The sequence below is a fragment of the Sarcophilus harrisii genome, chromosome 3 (genome assembly GCF_902635505.1).
Source record: "Sarcophilus harrisii chromosome 3, mSarHar1.11, whole genome shotgun sequence".
NCBI lineage: Eukaryota > Metazoa > Chordata > Mammalia > Dasyuromorphia > Dasyuridae > Sarcophilus > Sarcophilus harrisii.
The window spans coordinates 302877093-302900998 of record NC_045428.1 but is presented as its reverse complement, the minus strand read 5'-3'; the positions used below and the strand labels follow the sequence as shown (position 1 = coordinate 302900998).

Below are 23906 nucleotides of genomic sequence, written 5' to 3'. Positions count from 1 at the left end.
CCAGGGCTATGAAGTTTCTTTATTTAAAGGCGCATAAAACAAAGTTTTTGTTTTTACTATAGTCTGGCCCTCCAACAGTCTGAGGGACAGCAAACTGGCCCCCTATTTAAAAAGTTTGAGGACCCCTGTGATCTAAATGATAAATCATAGGATCATAGATTTAGAGCTAAGAGTGACTTAAGAGGTTATTTTAGATCTTTTCATATGAGAAAACAAGGCTCAGAAAGCTTGTAAGTTGCTCAGGGTCACTTAATTATCCTGGACATTAAAAATAGGCCATTTTTAATTAGGGACCACTACAGTATCAGGGACCAATTACAATTGAACCAGATTTCAGGGTAGTTTCCTCAACACTTTCTAACACTATATTAATCAACACAGAAATCTACCTGATCACTGTCTTCCTCTAGGAAGACAAGGATGGAAGGAGTTCCAAGGTTTATGTAGTGATTAAGATTGACTCAGTGGAACACAAACACTTCGGGGGGGGGGGGGGAAGGGGAGAGGGTGGTTTCAGATGTTGCCTTTGTGTTTTAGTTATAGTATTGCCCACAAAAAGCACTGTCAGAAGCTTTTCCAATAAGTTGGATGATGGGAGTTAAGAAACTCAGACCCTTTCCTGACATTTGTTACTAAGACCAAAACAGAATCTCAACCCACTTATCCTGACTATTAGTTTACTAACGTTCTTCCACTTAGCTGGTATCAGAATCTAGGAATTCTTACAGATGAAAGCTTAGAAACAGAGATAAGCTGGGGCTCAAGAGTACAGAAGTGGGAATTTGGATATAAATATCAATTATCATCAAGTAGCAGGTATAGAATCTGCTCATAGTTGTATCAAAAAAAAGGAATGAATAAGTAAAGATAAAAGTTGGAATTCCTTGCAAAGCTACAATTTGAAGTTATTTTTCTTCATCCTGATTTTCATTATATTCTCTATAGAGCCACTCTTGAATTTGTTTATTTCCTTTGAAGTAGTATATATATACTTCATATACCCTCATTAAAGGCCTTTGACCTTTATTGTATTTTATGCCCTATAAACTATGAGTATTTAGGAGGAGGGAAAATATAAAAAATAGGAAAGTATTGAATTTTGAAGTAGAAAGAGAAAGAAAAACAAAAGACTAGGGAAAGAATAAGTAGAATGGGATTCAAAATAGTATAGAATCATGGAGTTGAAGGAAGAGAACCTCAAGAACTGGGTGTTCAACAGTGTAAAAACAGTGAATAAAGATGAAGGAAAAGGTCATTGGATTAGATAATAAAAGTGACTTTTAAGATGAAGCTTTCACAGAATCATATAAAAATAAGATTAATTGAAAGGGTAAGAAAAAACTGTATATAAACAAAGGCAGCAGGTATAGACCACTGATTTGAGACTTTGGTCATGAAAGGGAGGAAGAAATGTCATTAGGTAAAAAGACTTTTTGTTCATTTTCCATCAGAGAGGTGAGATTTACCTAGTCTGAAGGCAGAGGATGAGGAAACTAGCAGTAAAAAGGAAACGTTGATGGATGTTGGGAAGGAAGGAGATAAATGTGTAAGATTGGTTAGGAGTCAGAAGAGTGAAATCTAGAGCACACCCCCCCCCCCCCCCCTCCTAAAAAGGGATGTTTTATTTTACTTAAAGAAAAGATAAGATGGAAGCAGAAATACATATATACTAAGTAAGGCACCTAGCTATATGAGAAGACAAAGGTAAAAAATGCATTTGACTGAAAATCAGGAAAAATATTTTGGTATGCCAGGTATCAAAAAGTCACTGTATGTTCTTAGTCATATTATCTCTCTGGATTTCATGTGCAAAGTGAAGGTTGAAAACAAAGAACCATGACTGAAAAATCTTCCCTGAAAATTTGGTCATCAATCAAGAAAAAAGTTCATAGAAAAGACTGTCTCTCCTTACTTGTAGTCACCAAAGTATCAGGGTTCATCATACCCTTTTTAATTTGCTCATCTCTGACAGTTATACTTTGCTTACTTCCCTATGGTTATTGTGCCTATGCTTTCTTAGCTAACATTCCTTAGTTGTGACTGCCTAAATGACTTCTCAAAATGATTTATAGTATCTTTGTAGTCTTGATTGGTTCTCTCTAGTTGATGTCCATATTCAGAAATAAAATTGGAAAACATATTCCAATATCAAATGACTTCTGTCCCAAAATTCTGTTATAGAAAGTCAAGTTAGAATTACTTTTCTTCTATAACTGAGCTCAAGAACCTAATTCAGGCAAGGGGAAGAAATATGATGTCGGATGGCAGCAACTAATTGAAATCTGCAATAAACCCTCAAATTAAGAGAATGAAATGAGGGTTATACTATAGTAATAACGTAGTCATTCATGTAAACCTTATCTAGAGAAGTTTCAGTGAGGAAAAAACCTGACTGAACTCCATGGTTTTTTTGCTTTGATGTAGCTAGGTGACAAAGGAGATAAAATACTTCTTGGACCCAAGAAGATCCTAGTCCAAATCCAGTCTCAGACACTTATTAATTGTGTGATCCTGGACAAGTCATTTAACCATCATCTGCCTCAGTTTCCTTAAGTGTAAAATGGGAAGCATAATAGCACCAACTTTTTAGGATTGTTATGAGGATCAAATGAGATATATTTACCTGGCACATAGTAGGTACTTGTTGTTCTCTCCCCTTACCCACATTTTGTTATTTTTTTTTCTGTTTACATAAGAACTATTTAAACAATACCTTCTACATAAATACCTAAGATCTGGATGCCCCACAACTGTAAGTGCCTTTCCTAATAATTTTCTATTTATTCTCTTTAGATTTATTCGGCACATATTGATATGTATTTCTTATCCTTCAGAATATAATCTCCTTGAGCATAGGGATTGTTTTGTTACTTCTATTTTTATCTTTAGTGTCTAGTACAATGACTGGTATATGGTAGATACTTAATATATACTTATTGATTGATTGAAGGAAGAAATTTTTCTGTTTGATTATAAAGGCTGAAAATATAGAACTATGATTGAATTCTATCCTCTAATGAAAAGGGATGAAGAAGTAAAATTTTGCTCTAATAAGATGCCCTGCTTTGCTGGATAGAAGTCCATCTAAATGTAAATATAAATGTTAATGTAAAGATAAGCTAAATCAAGCACAGTCCAGCAAGGTAGAAAATTAAATAGTCAATGATTACAAGCAAAGGTTAGTGAAAAGAGATACTATTTTTATTTATAAGTTGTATTTCTTCTTACATCTTCCTACAGCTTGTATTTCTGTTTTTATCCTAGAAAAGAAAAGGCAAAGTGGGGTTATGGTCACTGTTTTCAAATAAATGAAAGGCTGTCTAGTGAAGCAGAAATTAACTTTGATTCAGGTAACTTCAGAGAAACAACCTAAGTTGAGTGAGTAGAAATTACAAGGCAGCAAATCCGGGATTCACATAAGAAAGAACTTTCTAATAATGAGAACTATGTAATAAATTTTGAAATTGGAAACTTCTTATCTATAAAGTATTCAGTTAGAGTTCAATCATTGAGATGGGGGCAACTGATATTTGTCACATGAGTTCATTTAAATTCATCTAAAAATTTTGCCTTTTAGGGCCTAGCAGGGGACTGATCCAAAATTCCACTTCGTAGGAGGCCTTTTCAAAAGGCAGGATATTTGTCAGTTGGCCCCTCTTTGTATAACTTGGGGTCTAGAGAATTGGAGACCAGACTCTGGGACAATTAAATCCACAGGAGCACTGCAACCTGGATGGAGTGACCTTTTGCTTCTAATAACTCAAAAAGACTGTTGAATACAAAATAAGGTGATGTAAGTCAAAATACAGGTAAATTACTGTATACAGTGGGGGAAAAATCCCACTGGATTTTGAATTAGGGGTTCTATATTCAAATTTCCTGTCTTCTTATCACTTGTGTGAGCTTTGTCAAGTCGTCTAATTTCTCTGGGTCTCAATTCCTCACATGTAAAATGGAGGTGTTGGGTTAGACCTCAAGGGTGTCCTCTGATACTAAATCTACACATCAGTGATCCATAGCTAACAAAGAATAATTAACATTACTTGGAATAATGCCCATCCCTTGGTGGATTGCATTCTACATAGTAAGTAATGTTTGTTAAATGAATGGTATTTAAATATCTATATTTTAATAGAAAAAGCACAAATTTTCAAATAATGCATTTTAAATCTCTCTCTCTTATCTATTACAGAGTCTAATCCAGTGATTAGAGCATTCAAATCACATGTAGCTCTTTCATATGCAATCACTGGTTTTTCGATCTTCTCTGATTCATCTATTATAAAAATTATAGTGATAAGTCCCAACAAAGACTGAAAAAACTATGTTTTGTATGAGATGTTGAATTATCTGTGTGCTAGCTGGCTTTGCATCTTTTGAGAGGATGCATCATCTATCATTCCCTCTTAATTCCCTGTACCCCCCCACCTCTTTACTAGGTTGCAGAGGCCTAGATAGAGCTGGGAAGAGGAAAGAGATTTTTCATCTTTTCTCAGTTCCTTCAAGGTGAAAGTCTGGAATCAACACTACTACTCCCACCACCTGCTCTTCTACTTCTAGGCTGTTGAAGGAATATTCACAATAAAAGTACACACTCTTTTTTACCCTTCCTGTCTTTTCTTCCTTCATTGTTATAAGTGTCAAGATCCCCAGTAGACCCAAGGACCCGGGCTTACTTCCTTGTTATCTATGCTAGAGATAACAAAAAGCCATGTAGAAAGCTTCCTTGGTGATAAGTGAAGAGTTGAGAGAAATGGTCTGATCTCCAACCATTCTCTTTTATTGCTGCTCCTTTCCCCAGCTTTGTACCATAGTCCTTATCTTCATCAACCTTATGTTTCAAAGAGAACACAATATATCAAATAGCATAATAATTAAATAATTCAATGTTATCTAAATATTGTTTTGGTGGTATTCACCCTTATTTGAAATTTCATTATTTTGTGTTGCTCATAATTATTTTATGTATATGAGAGTAGATGTGTCTATTGGACACACATATTCACTGATGTGATTCTTTTGTCAAATGGCATGGCAATTACAAATGAGGTCCTAGATAACAAAATTCTTTGTTTTACATGTCTTTGCTATCTTAATATGTACTTCTATAACCTGGAAGTACCATAGTACCAAGATAAACTGACCAGACTCTAGAATAGCAGTTCTTCACCAGTTGTTCATTAATATCATTTAAATATTTGTTAAGATTGTGCTTTGATAGAATTGGTTTCCTTTGTAATTCTATGTATTTTATTTTAGGTACCTCAAAATATTCTCAGAAGGAATCCATTGGCTTCATCAGATTGCCCAAAAGGTCCATCATCCAGAAAAAGTTAATAATGTTTTCAGTAAGGTCTAGGAAGTAGGCTTAAAATTCATTGATAATTAATTTTTTTCATTGATAACTAATTAGAAATGCTCAACTGTTAATAACTATCCTTTGGTCAAAGAATAGATAGATCAATTAAAAAAACTCACTTTGACTTATGGAATCCCCAGAATTAAGATTAAATATCCTAGTGCCAGTAGCACTTGCTATGATACTTCCTAATTTATATAAAAATTTAAGAATGTGATCTGGAATATTAGAAAATTGATTGCATATGTAAATCATGCTCCTGAATCCGGTGTTATTTTATCTTTCTCATTCCAAGTAAAAATGTCTAAGAGATAAAACACTTCCACAGTTGAATATTCGTCTAAAAATAAAAACACATCTGTATTATTATAACAATATTGCTTATAAGATGCCTCATTAAACAAAGTATAACTATAACTAGAGGTGCCATATAAGCACAATTTCAGGGAATTAAAAACAGCTAATAATCAGAGAGTAACCTATAATAAGTTGTTATTAATCCTTAATTAACCCCTGAGTTTTAACTTATTTTTTCTTATTTCCTAAGGTCAGAAGTCTTCTCAGGTTGTTCTTTTCAGGGAGATGAGATAGCAGCATCATGAATATATCTGCTTTAACTTACTACCCTAGCTCCCTTCTCCAGCTGCTCCAGCATGCATAAAAGGTTCCCACTGGTAGGATTTTTATCTAGTAATTTATCTTATCAAAGTAAAGCACCAACCTCATGAGGCCTCAAACTTTCTTTATGGCAGACAGAACAGATCAGGGTCAGATTCGAGTCACTTTCATTCTTTACAGCTAAAATTACACTAAACATCCTAACAGAACAAACATGACACCCAGCTGCCAGTGACCAGATGCTTTTTCACCAATTAGGATTGTTAGTTTCACTCCCAAAACAACTGATACCAGTAGCCTTATCTCATAATTTTTTAATCTCTCTACTATGGTGAAAATTAATTTACATATAATTACTTGAAGTCACCCATTAAATAGATTACTAACTTTTAGCTCTCCCAAGTCTTTTCTTAAAAGTGCTTTGCTTCCTTCCTCCCTCCTCCCCATCAATCTCTAAACATATTTGAAACTAATTTAACATTATATATTACAAAGTTTGACATAGGAAGTTCCTCAATGGAATGCATTGAAAAAAATCTTAAAATAAAAGCATAGTCAGCTGAAAACACTGAAGATTCTTGTGGTGGTTACCCTTATCCTTGAAACAGTCTTATGTGAAGTTTTCAAAGGGTTCTTAGAATTTAAATTTATTTAATTTAAAAATATAGATATTCCCAAACTAGTATCTTCTCAGATTTTCAGCTCAGAATAATTCATTTCATTTTCAAGAATTTCAGTGTATTCTCTTCCCTGTTCAGAGTCTACAGGAAAGGTATTTAAGCTTAGGAAAACATTCTGAAAAGCCAGCTAGATTATTTTGAGATTTGAACTATTTTGAGATTCCCTGCATCTTGAGTTGAAATGAGGAGCAATTGCTAAAACAGCCTCAAGCCTTCTTCCCTTCATCCCATAAATACTTTTCTCGGCAATATTTTCCTTAAAGAGTAGTCATTTCTAGGCAATAATAGCATTTCACATTTACATGGCATTTACAGTTTATAAAAGGATTTCATTACAGCAAGCCTACAAAATATATAATACAGATATTATTCCCATCTTATAAATGATAAAACTAAATCTGAAGGTTCCTACTGCTCAGTATATTCCCCAAGGAAGAAGACAAAGATAGAAAGGTTCTGTATACCCAAAATATTTGTAGCAGTATTTTTTTTTTCTTAATAGCAAAGAACTGGTAGCAATCCTCCATTGACAGGGAATGGTTAAATAAATTATGGTATGTGAATATAATGGACTATTTCTATTCTATGAGAAATAATGAATATAAAAAATAACAGAGAAGCATTAAGGAGACTTTTGCAAACTGATGTGATATAAACAATGACTGCTTCAGTGAGGGACCCCTCCCTGAGGGATAAACAGTTTCATCCTTGTTATCTGGGTGGGGACAGCTTAATTCTGAAACCCATTGAATTCAATTCAAATTCCAGCTCTTTGAAACCCAGCTAGGAGCCAACTTGGGACTCCACCCACGAGCCCCCTTTTAGCTAATGCTCCCATTATAAAAGAGCCAAACTAAAACCCTCTCTTTGCAGAGGTTCCAAATGCTTGGGATGCCAAGGGCCTCTGTCAACTGGAATATTCTTTTCTAGTGCTACCCTCTCTTAACCCTCACCTATTTCCCTAACCAGACTTTGCATCTCTGTCAGAATTTCTAACCTTATTTCCAATCCCCATAAAAAAAACAAAAAACAAAAAACAAAAAACCTCTTTTATCAATCTAGGTTTTCAGGTCTGTAAATTCTTTTACAGAGAACCTCTGCGCCGCTGGAAGGTAGTCCCCAAAATTCCCATGAGGCTGCAGGGGAGCCAAACCTCTCCATTTGGTTCCCTGAACCCTGAATTTGCCACTAGACCTTATCATTTAACTCCCTGACCATCAGAAACCCTAATTTCATTTTGGTTCTCTAAATCTAAACCTTATCAAACGACAAGAACAATAATATTAGCAACACCAAAAAGAAACTGAATGCTGTATTTGTAAAGGCCAAGATTACATTCCTTCTCTCCTTCCTTTGCCCCAAATAAAAAGTTGAGAAAACCTCCTTTCTTTCCGTCAAAGAGAGGGAATGGAATGTTGTGTACACTGAGAGTTGGTTAATGACTTTGGTATCTGGGCTTACACTTTTTAAAAATTATTTGTCCTCCCTATCCTCTACACATATAAAGGATTTCTGAGTAAAGAAGGGATAGGGATATATGTGGAAATGAAGGTGATATTTTAAAATGATATCAACAGAATTTTTAATTTTAAAAATTTGCCCAAAGTGACATAGCTGATAAATGGTAAAGTGGAGACTTAAATTCATTTCTAGTGACCTTTGCACTAAATATGCTGCCTTTCAGTGTACAAGCCTGCTGTTCCTATGTTTTCTGTTTTGGTTTTCTCCTTTTATTTCCCTACCTATAATTGATTATTTCTCTTTATCCCCAACTATGGAGATTTCTCTTTGGCATCATGAAAGGAGATAATAATCTTAAAGTAGGTCAGAATCAATGAAATGACATTTTATTGTGCCACAGTTCCCTTTTATTACCCTGACTCAGTTTCCCTAATTGTCCTGCCTAAGTTTTTTTAAGTTGTTCTTCCTCAGTTTCCCCAATTGTTCTGCCTCAGTTTCCCTGAATTGTTCTGCCTTCATCCCTCTGATTTACAACCTCCCTCCTGATCATTAGGACTGATATAACTTAGGGCTAGTTACTCTAAGGTTATAAATTGTAAATTTGTAAACTCAAGGAGTTTAGACTTTCTGGCTCCTAACTCTTCCTAAGTCATCAAGAATTTATGGTCCTACCCTCAACCTGTCAGAACCGAATTGATGGTTCCTGCTTGGAGATGCTCACTCACCAGAGTTTGGACTGCATACCACACCTTTGTTTAGCTACCTAAGCTTGGAGGTAGGTGTGTGTGTATATATATATATCATTGAGAACTCACATTTGCTGCTAGATGCTTTGAGACATCAGCCCTGGGGACATCCTGCCTCAGTTTCTCAAGCATTACAGTCTTTGAGACTCTTCTGAGGGCCTTAACAAGAAATAAACACTTTTTTTTATCTTCAAATAGTCTTCTTTGGATTCCTATTGACACTATAACCTTTTATGCTTAATTCTGTTGTTAACATTAGAGGATAGTTATTTACTTCTTATTTTGTCTTAGGGAAGATTCTGTAGTAAGGACTGGTAAGGTTATGGTAAAACCAAGGAAATGGAGCATAGTGAACTCCATGGAGACTAATACCTGACACTCACATCATCTGGCTCTCCAAATTCAATGAAAGTATCAGCATCAGCCTGCCTAGCATTTGTCCTACCACATCCCTACTATGAACCCCTCTAAGATATCTTGGGGTTTACTGGCTAGATTTCTTTCTTAAAAACCATGCCTTAAACCAAAACCAATCTGATTCTAATTGGTCACCAATAGGTCCTAGTCTAAGCCCCATTTGCTCATTGTTTGAGTTCTGATTGACTCAGACTGAATGTAAATAGCTATCCTTTTCTTTGGCCAGAAACCTTGAGGGTCTTCCCCTCCCAGATTCATTCATTCATTTACTTATTTAGATTTTTTCAGACTATGAAAGAGGAGATTCTTTGCCTCAATTGCTACCTAGCCTTAATCACCGAATGGATGTGGCCTTTGTCAAACTGAGACCTTTTAAAGATCTTAGTTTAAAAAGGCCATCTCCAGTCATCTTGATCTATACCTGGCCTCTGAACACAGAGGGTTCTGGAGAGGAAAGTAAGGGAGGTGACCTTGCACAGCCCTTCCTCACTTAAATTTAATTCACTTGCTTGTCATGGCATCACCTTCTTGATCACCTTTGAGAATGAAGGACGAACAATAATCTCTGTAGTCAGATACCTTGTTCTTTCAGCCCTGAATTACTGCTTTGATCTGGATTAACAAAATCTGATTTTCCTATGAAATATAGGTGAATTTTATTCCAGGTATTTTTATACAAGAAGCTACCATTATTTGGATAGAAATTGTTGAGAACTTGTTCTTCCACAGGGTCATTACCATAATCTTTCATTATGGCATAGAAGGAACCCAGGTTTCTTAAAGATTATGCCAAAATACAGACATTGGCAGATTCTATTGTTAATGGAGACACTTTGATCACTGTCTTACTAACAGATTGTGTGTGTTTTCCAAGGAGCAGGCAACTTAACCATTTTTGCCTATTTTCCCTCCATACAAAATTTTACGAGGACAATCTATTCATAAATGAATGGTATCCCTGCAGAGCATATGAGGAATGATAAGCAGAGGCTTTTGCAAATGATATTTTACCATTGATTATATTTTTACAGTCACAAAATTTGTTGAAAAAATTGGGAGAATACAAAAATCTCACTGTACACAGCATGATTATCAAAAGAACAAAACAAAACCCAAAATATTTGATTCAATTATGCAAACCACATAAGATTCCTTGAAATAACAATAGCAATGATAATTTTACTAATTGATCTTATAATTATTATTAGCAAGGGAAGCACAAAAGAGGGAGATGTATGAGCAGTAAATGTGTTTGCTGGGGAACAGAAGATAATAGAACGAGAATTCCATTTGGCTTGTGAGATCCTCTAACTGTTGCTGTTTGTGGATGATATTATGCTGATTACATTAAATTCTCCCAAATGAGCTCGACAGGACTAAAAAGAGTTTTTTCTAACTATTTACACAGGAAAAAAAAAATCAATGAAGAATTTCTATTGTCTAAACTATGATATACAGTTGGATAGCCAACCCATTCTAGTTCATCTTGGATAGATATTGTGCAGAGAGGATAAACTGTCTCAAGAACTGGTCAGAATTTGAAGATTAGCCAGGTTGCTTTTGGGAAATCATGCAATTCTTTTTAATAATCTTGAACTTTACAGTGAAATAAAGGATCTTCTTTTTAGAAACGATATTCTTCCACTAATGTTGCAAGTCATGGAAGAACTAGGCATATTATATAAGTGGCAATGAATCAAATTTGGTGGACATGAGTAAACTGTAGTTTATTAACAACAAAGAAATTCACAAAAGAATTGAACTCAAGGACACCATTAGAGAGAAATATCATCTAAAAAAAGGACTGAGCTGGTCATGTAGTGAGCATTTGTATCTATATAATTTTGAGACATATGAAGAAAGGTTTCCTACCCAAAATCCCTATAGAAGAGTTGTGGAAATATCTAGAAAAAAGTTTCAAAACAGGAGTTTTGAATTATACAGATCCATCAAAACATCCTCTTAACTGTTAATAGTTTTAAAATGTTAAAATACTCTCTGAAGGCAACTATGAAAATACATTCTATTGTTTAGTGAGTCAAGAAAGAAAAAAAAAAACCTCATCTGAGAAAAAAGGTAGTATTGAGGGAATAGAAGAGAATGGGCCGTCTTTGGGATTTAGCCTTAGCTGCAATCAGAACTAACTTGAAACCAAGGAAATACAGTTCTAACTGCTATGCAGTGAGAAAAAGAAGAGCATTCATTTTGCTGCAGTGGGAATAAATGGATTACTAAAATAGCAAATTATAATTCTAAACACAAGTTTAGGGAAAGTACAGCATTATTATTTTATATGAGGTAGTTAAGATCTATTGTACTAAATCTCAAATAGTGGTTAGGACACTGGACCTGGAGTCAAGAAAATCTGGATCCAAATCTCATCTCAAATATTTACTAGCTGTGTAACCCTGGGTAAATAAGTTATCCTCTTCCATGCCTCACTTTCCCTATTTATAGAAGAGTTGGTCGGGGATGGAGAGTATCTATATCCAAAGATACTTGAAGTTCCTTCTAACTATAAATGTATGATCCTATGTTTATATTTCAGATGGATTATGGATTAAATCATTTTTGTTGACTCTCCTAACAACTATTTAAAATATTGGGTTAATGAGAAAATAGTTTGAGCTCCAAATGATCAATTTACAAATAACCTTTCATTTTTGAATTAAGAACTGATTGTCTTATGAATTTCTAGATTAGTTATTGTCACACTCAAATACAAAGATACTTTCTAATCTTTAACACTCTAATTTGGGAATTAGCCACCAATTAAGGATAAATGAATGCCTTTCAATTACTGTGAAAAATTAGAGAACTATAACATATTATAGAGAATGCCAATTCTTTGAATTCCACCACCCATTTTCTTCATGTCCTATATGCCCCACACTAGAGTACTTTGGTATATACAATTAAACTCTTAGATATGAACAATAAATATTGATAATTAGTGCTGATTCCGTGGGAAAACTATTTCTAAACTTTAGTATTACGAGTAATACTTTCTAAATATTCCTATCTTATAATAAAAGAGTTTGGGTTTTTCAATATAACATACATTTCTTCAAACTGATCAACATAACAGTAATTTTTCTGAATAATAGGAAACTGCTTACCTCATCATAATAAACTCTCAGTTCTGCTCTTTTTGATTTCAAGTCCCAGAGCACCACAGTTCCATTTTCATAACCTATTAAGAGCTGAAAAAATATCAGGAGAAACTTATTTTTGAACTCAGCTTATTTTAAAAGTCTTTTAAAGATTTTAAAATGTGGTAAAAACACATTCAAAATTATAAATAATCTTGTTAGAATTTTGTAGAGAATCTGAATAAAAATATAATTCAAATAAAACCTTTTTAAAAATTTCTAATATTTCAATTAGTATTTGATAAAATAAAATTTTGGTTAGAATGGTTTTCAATGGATAACTTCTTGAAGTTCATGTAATAAAATTTAAACCTTCACTTAGTAGCTATGTATCATATATTAATATATTTTATATAATGAGCCAAATTAGTTATTTTAAAGGAAGAGAGAAAAGCAAACTATGTACATAGCATCTCCTCTAAAGAAACTTAGAACTAAGAAGAAAAAAAAAATATTGCTATATAAAAAACTCAATAAGAATACAAAATTCAGTGTCATATGTTTTGGTCATGTGTGGCAATAAAATATGTTCAGTAAAAGACGTCAATAAATTTATCATGAGAGAATTGAAGAAATTCTCAAGAAGGTAAAAGTTTCAAGTGTATCTTGAAGATAGCACTCAGAAAGCTATCTAGAACAAGGAAGGGTTATTCTAATGGGGAAAAGGAGTTGGTGTGAACAAAAGCAAAGCTACCAAGGTAAGCAAGACATACTAAAAAAAAAAAAAAAAAAAAACATATTAATCAGCCTACCTGGAATAGGACAAGAAGCAAAAGAAGAATTTAGAAGGGGAAGATGGAGTTTAAACACCATATAAAAGAGTTCAGAATTCTAGCAGATGAAGAACTTTTACTGATTGTGAAACAGGGCAAGTCTTTTAATTTTTGTTCATCCATTTTTGGATCTACACATTGTATCTACACATCCCCTTTCATAAAACTTAAAGTGCTATATAAAGTAAGGTATATGCATTATTAGTGAAGATTTTGGTTAAAGATATACGACCAAAATGGTATTTTAGAAATATTAATCTGACAAAGATGAAAAATTCCTTGAAGTGAGAAGATAATATTGATATGATGTCCAAAAGAGTTATTACAATAGTTTATGCAGTACTAATGAGAACCTGTTTTAGGACAGTGTGGTCTAGGGCAGAAATAAATGTAATAGCACAATTTAATCAGTCAGATTTAGTGATAATTGAATATGGAAGACAAAGTAGGGAGAAAGTCAAAAATAACTTCAAAGTTTTGAACTTAAGTGACTAAGATGATACACAACTGACAAAAATAAAAATATGGGAATAAGAGAGCTTATAGAACAAAAAAGGGAGATTAAGCAATCAGTTTTAGGACATAGTTTGAGATGGTGTTAGTCAAATAGAAATGTCCAACAAATGGATGGAATTAGAGTTAAATAAAAAGGACAAAGGTAAATGATTGTGAGCTTGAGAGTCATCTACTCAGAACTGATTATTGAAGCCACATGAAGGAGTAAGATGTGCAAATATAAAGAGAAAAAAATGGAGAATCATAGAAAGAACCTTCTTTAAGTTTTACTAAATTAGGAGGTTTCAAAAAAGAAAAAAATAACAGTTCTGTAGACAAAGTTCTTTGATTTTAACCTCTTTCCCTCCATTTGCCTATCTTTTGAATATTTCACCATCAATGTTTCATATACTCCCAAACTGGCAAGTTAAAGAACCAGATGAATAGTGAGGATTAAATTAATTGTAGGGTAAGTGTATAGTCTGTAATTCAGGACATGAAACTGACTAATTCTGGAAATGCAAATATATACCAGGTTAGAAATATTTATAAATAATATAAACTGGATAACTAAAATGTACTATTTATAAAGATAAAGTGATACTTTAAGATTTTGACAATAGCTGAAAGGAATGAATTCATTCCTTTAAGTCTCAATTAAAATCTTACCTTCCATAGGAAGTCTTTAACCTTTCTTAATTCCAATAGTTTTCTTTTAATTATTTCTTAAAAATCCTATATGTAGCTTGCTTTACATGTTTGTTTGCATATTGTTTCCCCCATTAATCTCTTTAAGGGCAAGGACAGTCTTTTGCCTGGTTTTATATTCCCACACAGTGTTTGACATAATCACATAATAGGTGATTAATAAATATTGACTGTTTGATTGGTTGACAGTTAACATGTCTAAAACTGTCATCAACTAAAGGTACCCTTCCTTTAAGTTTTCCCTCTTTCTAAGAGTATCACTATTTTTACAGTCACCCAAATTCATAAACTTGAGGTTATCCTTGATTCTCCTCTCTTCCTTTCTCCTTTATTCAATCAAGAAGATTGTTAAGAGCAAGCTGATTTTATCTATAACCCATCCTTTAAATACACCCCCTTTATTCCCATTCTCACTGCCACAATCTTAGTTGAAGCTCATATTCCCATTCAACTGAATTACTTCTCTGCTTCCATTTTCTCTTTTTTTCCTAATCTTATCTCCTTACAGATGCCAAAATAATTATTACAAGGCATATATATATATATATATATATATATATATATATATATATATCTCAAAACAAATTCTGTCCAAAAACTATGAAGCACTCCATTATCTTTAAAATAAATATAAATGATCAGTTCAGCAATTAAGGTTCTTGACAACTTATTTGAAATTTATTTTACTTGCATTACTCTTTTACATGTACACTATCTGTTCCAACCAGACTAAACTACTGGCTTTCCCCAAATCTTGACCGTAAACTCTTCTATCTCCATTATTGAGAAGAATATCTTAATTTAATGCAATTCAAGAAACATTTACCAAGTGCCTACTACACGTAAGGCATGAATCTGGAGATAAAAAACGAAACCATCACCACAACCATCACCCAATTTGATTTCTGTCCTCAAAAAGCTGACATGTCCTATTACAATGAAAATGTAAGAGTAAATATGAGATTTTAGGAAATATTAGGGAGATCAGAAAAGGCTCTTTGTAGAATGTGGTGCAAGAATTGAGTTTTAAATGAAGGTAGAGTTTCTAAGAAATGGAAGAGAGGAAATAATGTAATCCAAGCATTGGGAGAAACATTAAAGGCTGTGTGCAAAAACGTTGAAATGGGAAGTGGAATGCTAAATTTTGGGAGCAGCAAAGAGACCATTTGCACTAACAAAGAGTGTGTGGCAGGGAATAAATGAAATAACTGTTGTAAATTAGGCTAAACCCAGATTGTTCAGTGTTTTAAATGCTAAGATGAGTTTCTATGACCAAATATGAGGCTATGTTGCATAGCTCACAGAGCGCTGGGCTTAGATTCAAGATTTGGGTTTAAATCTTGTGTCAGACTCTTAATAGCTGTGGGAACCTGAGGAAGTTAAGTACTTTCAATCTTTGTTTTTTCAACTGGAAAAAGAGAATAATAAAAATGCCTGTCTCATTAGGTGAGATCCAGATGCAATAATATACATAAAGTGTTTTATAAAACTTAAAGTTCTATGTAAATGTCAACAGATGTTACTTTATCTGAGAGACAACAGGGAACTACTGAAAATATTATGAAAAGAAAAATGACATGTGCTTTAACAACATTATTTTGGAAACTACATGGATGAGGGATATGAGAAAAAAAAAGAAGTTTGGAACAAGAAAAACTATGTGGAAAAACCATACTTTTATATATAAAATGTCTCCACCCTCCTCATTTCAGCCAACCTACTCAGGTGCCAATAACTCTGTTAAATCTACTCAGATATCCATAAACTGAAGTGATTTCTCTCCCCTCAGGTTTTCTATAAGCAATTGTTTGAATGTTTTCATGCCTCTTATTCTACCTTATCACCTAATTATAAAGTGGAGAGCAACAAATTATTATTTTTTAATCACTGAATCTTCATCAATATTAAGGATTTATTTATTAAGTAGCTATTATATGACCAACATTGTGCAGGGCACTGGAGATGGACACTTAGCATAGTGATAGTAAACACTTAATAGATACTTGCTAAACTTGCCAGAATTGAAGTATTTTCCCCAAATCTGAGAATGATGTATCCCTGCTACTACTATCAGATCCCTCACTAACTCTGTAGAGAACTGACTACTTTTCAGCCTGGGTTTCTACCAAGAGCCCACCACCAGATAACCATAGGAATACTCTAATTACTATTGTGATCTTCCAACTACTTAAAAATTTGATATTGATGATGATGAATTCAAGAATTGTGAACAGCAAAAGAATATTTCAGAACAAAAAAGGAGGATAGTATGTAAAACCATGAGCTTCTGTTATGGTTAATAATATTTAGCTTTAGAAGTCTAAGGATTTTCATGGGCTTGTTTTATATAGTGCTATATTTTATTAATTTCATTTGAATTTCTAGCATTTCTTAAGTAAACTATCACATATAATTTTGTTTTTTCTTTACCTATGAGGACTCCCTCAATTTCTCAGGGAGCATAGTTGGTTATCATAACGATCTGTATTCTGAAGTCTTTCAATGTTGGTTGTCTTTTTATTGTTCTAAAATGTTTCTATACATTTGGTTCCTCTTCCTCTTTTTAAAATTTTGTTGGGGGATAGGCCTGGTAAAAGTATTTCTGGGTCAAATATATATATATATATATATATATATATATATATATATATATATATATATATATATATATAGTTAAATGACTCGTGGAGCTTAGTTTCAAGAGGAATTCTAGAATTCTACAATGGATGGACTAATTCATTGCTCCATAAACAATCCATTAAATATGCCTATTTTAACAATAATAATAGCTAAAATGCATGTTATACTTACTATGTGCTAGAGTCCCAGGGGTCCTCAAACTTTTTAAATAGGCGGCCAGTTCACTGTCCCTCAGACTGTTGGAGGGCCGGACTATAGTAAAAACAAAAACTACGGCCCATGGGTCGTAGTTTGAGGACCCCCGTTAGACACTATATAAAGTACCTTTATGATTATTATCTCATTTGAGTTTAACAACAACCCTGGAAATAAAAGGCTATTATTATCTCCATTTTAAAGATGAAGAAACTAGGGCAAACAGAGGTTAAATGACTTATCCAGAATCATACCGTCAATAAGTATCTGATACTGCATTTGAACTTAGGTCTTACTAACTTTAGGTCCAACATTCTACACACTGTGCCATCTAACTGCACCCTAGATGAGCACAAGTCCTCCAGCATTTGCCATTTTCCCCTTTTGTCAACTCAGCCGAGCTGATGAATGTAATGTATAACCATGAAGTTTCTCTAATTTGCATTTCTCTAATTTTTAGTAATTTCAACCTTGTTAAGAATATAACTGCTTATATCTTAGATTGTGTCTTTCTTTCTTTGAGAATTACCTCTCAAATTTGGAACTAAGCTCAAAAAGTTATCAAACTGTGCATACCCTTTGACCCATCAGTGTTTCTACTGGGCCTGTATCCCAAAGAGATCTTAAAGAAGGGAAAGGGACCTGTATGTGCAAGAATGTTTGTGGCAGCCCTCTTTGTAGCAGCCAGAAACTAGAAACTGAGTGGATGCCCATCAATTGGAGAATGGCTGAATAAATTGTGGTTATATGAATGTTATGGAATATTATTGTTCTGTAAGAAATGACCAGCACGATGATTTCAGAAAGGCCTGGAGAGACTTACACGAACTGATGCTGAGTGAAATGAGCAGGACCAGGAGATCATTATATACTTCAACAACAATACTATATGAAGATCAATTCTGATGGACCTGGCCCTCTTCAACAATGAGATGAAACAAATCAGTTCCAATAGAGCAGTAATGAACTGAACCAGCTACACCCAGCAAAAGAACTCTGGGAGATGACTATGAACCATTACATAGAATTCCCAATCCCTCTATTTTTGTCCGCCTGCATTTTTGATTTCCTTCACAGGCTAATAGTACACTATTTCAAAGTCTGATTCTTTTTGTACAGCAAAATAACAGTATGGACATGTAAACATATATTGTATTTAACTCATACTTTAACATATTTAACATGTATTGGTCAGCCTGCCATTTAGGGGAGGGGGTAAGGGGAAGGAGGGAAAAGGTTGGAACAAAAGGTTTTGCAGTTGTCAATGATGAAAAATTATCCATGCATGTGTCTTGTGAATGAAAAGCTATAATAAATAAATATTATATATTTAAATAAATTAATAAATTAAAAAAATAAAGTCAATCAAGGATTATTAGGGCATTGTGTAAACAGTGCAAAGGTATAAAAATGGGAGTTAGAATATTTATTGTAAAATAAGTGACAAATGGAAATTACTCTAGTGTGGTTGGCTCTATACATAGAGAATAGAGAAGGAAATAAAATGTGCTTGTGATATTGCTCAAATTAACAGAAAAAAGTAAAATATTATATTTATTGACATATAATCACCCATGCAACATTTTTGTATTTTAAAAAAATCTATCTGTAATCTATATTTTTTATACAGAAACCACTCATTTTATATTACTTCAAATAGAATTCATAATTAGAGACATGTGTTCTTTAATTCATCATGAAACCTGTCAATATTTTTGTTTTTTCCCTTAATAAAATGGTAAGAAAGAGAGTTGGTAGATAGATATATTCAGACTTGCTCTTTAGTATAATCTTTAGTGATGGATGGATTGAAGTTGGAAGAGAATAGCAGATTGGAGGGAATATTTCATCTTTTGTACTTATATGTTGAGTGCTTAATCCTGTGCTAGCTAACAGTAAATTAGCTAATAGCTAGCTAATAATAAATGCTAGTCAGTTTTCAGTAGTCTGCACCAGACTCCACAAGAGTTGATAAATATTGAGTAAGAGCTGTATCTATTTAAGTAGATAGAAAACCATTAAGTGTAAAAGATGTTGAGAATTGTATGACAAAACTTGTAAACTATTAAGTCTGAGTGAGAATGAGAAATCAGCATACCACTGAGTTTATTTTTTTCTTTTAATAGTATTTATTTTTCAAATATATGCAAAGATAGCTTCAACATTCTTTTTTTTTTTTTAATTATAGCTTTTTATTGGCAGAATGTATGCATGGGTAGTTTTTACATTGTCCCTTGCAACTCACTTCTGTTTCGGCTTTTCCCTTCCCTACCTCCACCCCCTCCCTTAGATGGCAGGCAGTCTCATACATGTTCAACATTCACTTTTGTAAAACCTTGTGATAACACTGAGTTTGTGAACGTGGGTAACTGGAAGAAGGATTATACTCATTAAAACAGAGGGACATTGAAAAAACAAACAAAAAAAAAAAAAGAGAATTACCTGTTCACATACTTTGAACATCTGTCAATTAGGAAATGTCTGTTATTCTTATAAACTTGAATCAATTATTTATATATCTTAAAAATCATACCTTTTTTTTTTTAAAGGGAAACTTGCTGCAAAGATTCCCCTCTTTAATTATTTCCCTTTTAATTTTATCTGTATTGACTTTATTTGTGCAAAACCTCTTAAATTTAGGTAAATAAAATTTTCCACATTATCTTGTATATTCCTTTCACTCTTTATTCATGGATTCTTCCTCTATCCCTGGGTCTGAAAAATTTATTTTCCTCTTGTTCTTCTAATTTATTTATTATATAAGCTTTTAAAAAAACCTAAGTCTTGTATCCATTTGGAGCTAATCCTAGCATATTGTGTTAGGTATGGTTTACCTACTCAAGTCTTATATCATTTAGGGATCATTTAAGTCTAAATCTTTTCTTCAAATTCATCTTGTTGATTATTCCATTTATTGTATTGTAGTCAATAAAAGATTGTTTAACATTTCTGGTTTTCTGAATTTGTTTGCCAGTTATTTTTTACTCCTTAAACATGCTCAATTTTGGAAGGATACCATTCAAAGGTAAGTAATAGTTATATTTCTTATGATTTCCATTTAGTAATCATCAGGGTCTATGATAACTGACTTTTATAAAATTCTATTAGATGCTGGACTTTTTTTCTTCTTTATTTATTTCCTAATGTTTCCTCTTTTCCTCTCTTAAAACAAACAAAACAGATCAATTTTACCAGCCCTAAACCGAGATGCATTTATTTGCCCCCCCAAAAAGTAGCAAGATAAAACTTTTGAAAAGATAGTTTCTAAGGCGAAGCCAAGAAGGTAGAGTAGAGATAACAATTCAGCTGAAATCTCCCAACACTCTCCTATGAGTAGCAGAACCAATGAAAGATTAAAGTAAGTTTTTCCAGCATAAGACAACTTAAGAATTTGTCTGTGCAGAAAATGTCTGTCACATCATGGGGATATATGATGCTAATAAAATTGACTTAATAGTAAAAAAAAGTGCAAAAATTCACTGATGAAAAGAAGAACTTCATAAAAAGAAGAATTGACCAAATGAAGAAAAAGATACAAAAGCTCATTGATGAACATAATTCCTTAAAATTAGATTTGAGCAAGTGGAAGCTAATGACTTCATTAGACATCAGGAAACAATAAAACAAAGTCAAATGAATAAAAACATAGAATAAATGTGAAATATCTCATCAAAAACAAGTGATCTGAAAATTTGATCAAGAAGAGAGAATATAAGAAGTATATGACTACCTAAAAGCCATGATCAAAATAAGAGCCATCATACTTCAAGAAATCAAAAAGGAAAACTATAAGCCTAATTGACCAGATGGATTAAAAAACCGCCAACAAAAATCACATGATTATCTCAATAGTGTTATTCTTACTATGTATAATGCTCTTTTGTTTCTGCTCACTTCACACAGCATCAGTTTATATAAGTCCAGGTTTTTCTGAAATCTGTTCATAATTTCTTAGAGAGCAGTAATATTCCATTACATTCATTATCACAACTTATTCAACCATACCCCAAATGAAGGCCATCCCCTCCATTTCCAATTTCTTGCTACCACAAAAAGAGTTGCTACAAACATTTTTTTTTACTTATGGGTCCTTCTTTTTTATGATCTCTTTTGACACTGACTCACTAGTGGCACTGTTGGAGTATGCACAGTTTTATAGCTCTTTGGGCACAGTCCCAAATCAAAGCATATTTTTTCACTTTTTTTCCTTGATGTTTTTTTTTTTTGGAAGCATGCCAGATATGGAAATATATTTTGCATGTTTTCACATTTATAACTGATATCACATTTCTTGTCTTCTCAATGGAAGGGGAAGGATCAACAGGAAAAATAGGATCAGAACTAAAAATTTTTAAAAATATATATTTTAAATTAAGAAAGAAAAGATCCTAAAACTTTACCACAATAATTATTTTATAGTTGCCCATATGAATTGCTTATAATAACAGATTATTTATCTAGATTTACTTATCAACCTCAGAACTATAAACTATAAATATCTGTATTTCTATTTCCAAAAGGATTTATCTCTACATTTAAATTTTCAGTAGATATCATAAGCATGCTTGTCTGACAAAAGCATGAGATAATTATATTCTTGTATTTATTGCTAAGATGTGGGGAAATATTAGATATGTGGATTCATTAATATAGGAAACTCCCAGATGAGGAAACTTCTATCAATATAGGCTAGTATCTTCTCTGCATTTTAAAGTCTGAGAGTTGCCTTAAACAAAAATTATTATATATACTATTCAGAAAGATGATGCTATTTTGGACCAAATTGTATTAGACAAAAAATCTTAAGAGTCCATTTAAAAAGTGCTACAATATAACTAGAGCACTGCAATTTCCAAGATACATTCCTGGACAACAGCTGCTATATCTAGTCAGTTGTCAACTATATTCAATTTTAACTCCATTGTAAATTCTCTCTATTAGCACATCTCCTTTTGCCTATTGCAATATCATTATAAATGCCTGTCCTGCCTCAATTTCTCTCCCTTCAGTCCTTTTCAGACGCATGTGAGATTAATTAATTCCAGAAGCACTAGTCTATCCATGTTATTAGCTTAGTCAAGAAGCTTCGGGAGTTCCCTATTTGGGATTTACATAAAATTATATTTAACATATGTAAATATAAATTTCCCTGTTCAATACTGAATTCCATTTTTCTTTCCAGGAATTTTATGATTTTCCTCTTTATATACTCTATTTTTCAGCCAAAATAGGCCACACAGCATTTTTGCCTCTCATTTTTGTTTCTTTGTCTTATCTCTTTCTCATACCAGGAAAGCTCTCTTTCCTTATTTCCATTCAATCCCTAGCTCTCTTCAAGACTTAATTCAGAGAAATATTCCCGAGAATTGGCCTGCCATTTTATCCATTTGTTACATAGATGCCCCAAGTATTTATAGTTACTTTGTGCCAGGCATTGTGCTAATATGTTTTGATAATGTAAAGAAAAGGAAATGCACAGCCCCTATTCTGAAGGACTTCACATTCTAAAGAGGAAGAAAACATGCAAAAATTTATTTATATACAAGAAACATTCAGTGAAAGTGGGATGTAATCTCAGAAGGAAGATTTGAATCTGCAGTTATGAAGGACTGGAAAGTGAGAATCAAGAAAGATTTCTTGAAGAAAGTAGAATTTTAAGTGAGTCTTGAAGGAAGCCAGGAAAGTAAAGAAGTGAAAGTGAAAAAAGGGAACATTCCAGGCACAAGGATAGTCAGTATAAAGGCAGAGAATTGGAAAACTGAATAATGTGTAAAGAATAGCAAGAAGGCTAATATTCCTAGAATATACATAAAAGAGATTAAAATGTAAGAAGATGGGAAAAATAGAAAAAGGGCTTTAAAAGTCAAGCAGAGGAATTAAAAATTATTCCTGTAGTATAATATACTGCCTGCTCTATACAGTAAGTAATGCCAACTTCTTCTTTTTTATTATAGTTTTTATTTACAAGTTATATGCATGGGTAATTTTACAGCATTGACAATTGCCAAACCTTTTGTTCCAATTTTTCCCCTCCTTCCACTACCCCTCCCTAAGATGGCAGGTTGACTAATACATGTTAAATATGTTAAAGTATAAATTAAATACAATATAAGTATACATGTCCAAACAGTTATTTTGCTGTACAAAAAGAATCGGACTTTGAAATAGTGTACTATTAGCCTGTGAAGGAAATAAAAAATGCAGGCAGACAAAAATAGAGGGATTGAAAATTCTATGTAATGGTTCTTAGTCATCTCCCAGAGTTCTTTCACTGGGTGTAGCTGGTTCAATTCATTATTGCTCCTTTGGAACTGGTTTGGTTCATCTCATTGCTGAAGATGGCCAGGTCCATCAGAATTGATTTTCATATAGTATTGTTGTTGAAGTATATAATGATCTCCTGGTTCTGCTCATTTTACTCAGCATCAGTTCACGTAAGTCTCTCCAGGCCTTTCTGAAATCATCCTGCTGGTCATTTCTTACAGAACAATAATATTCCATAACATTCATATAACCACAATTTATTCAGTCATTCTCCAATTGATGGGCATCCACTCAGTTTCCAGTTTCTGGCCACTACAAAGAGGGCTGCCACAAACATTCGTGCACATACAGGTAGGTCCCTTTCCCTTCTTTAAGATCTCCTTGGGATATAAGCCCAG

General features: G+C 33.2%; 1 protein-coding gene across 9 annotated transcripts in view; it reads right to left on the bottom strand.

Moving 5' to 3' along the window:
• The window catches only part of STXBP5L (syntaxin binding protein 5 like), a 397145-nt gene that overhangs the window by 191933 nt on the left and 181306 nt on the right, over positions 1 to 23906 (bottom strand). For 8 of the 9 annotated variants that reach the window (XM_031959714.1, XM_031959715.1, XM_031959719.1 and 5 more), the window contains exon 8: positions 12401 to 12484. The exons of the other annotated variant lie outside the window; for it this stretch is intronic. In XM_031959714.1, coding sequence (XP_031815574.1) covers positions 12401 to 12484 — 84 coding nt within the window. The remainder of the gene's footprint in view (positions 1 to 12400; positions 12485 to 23906) is intronic. 9 annotated transcript variants of the gene reach the window in all.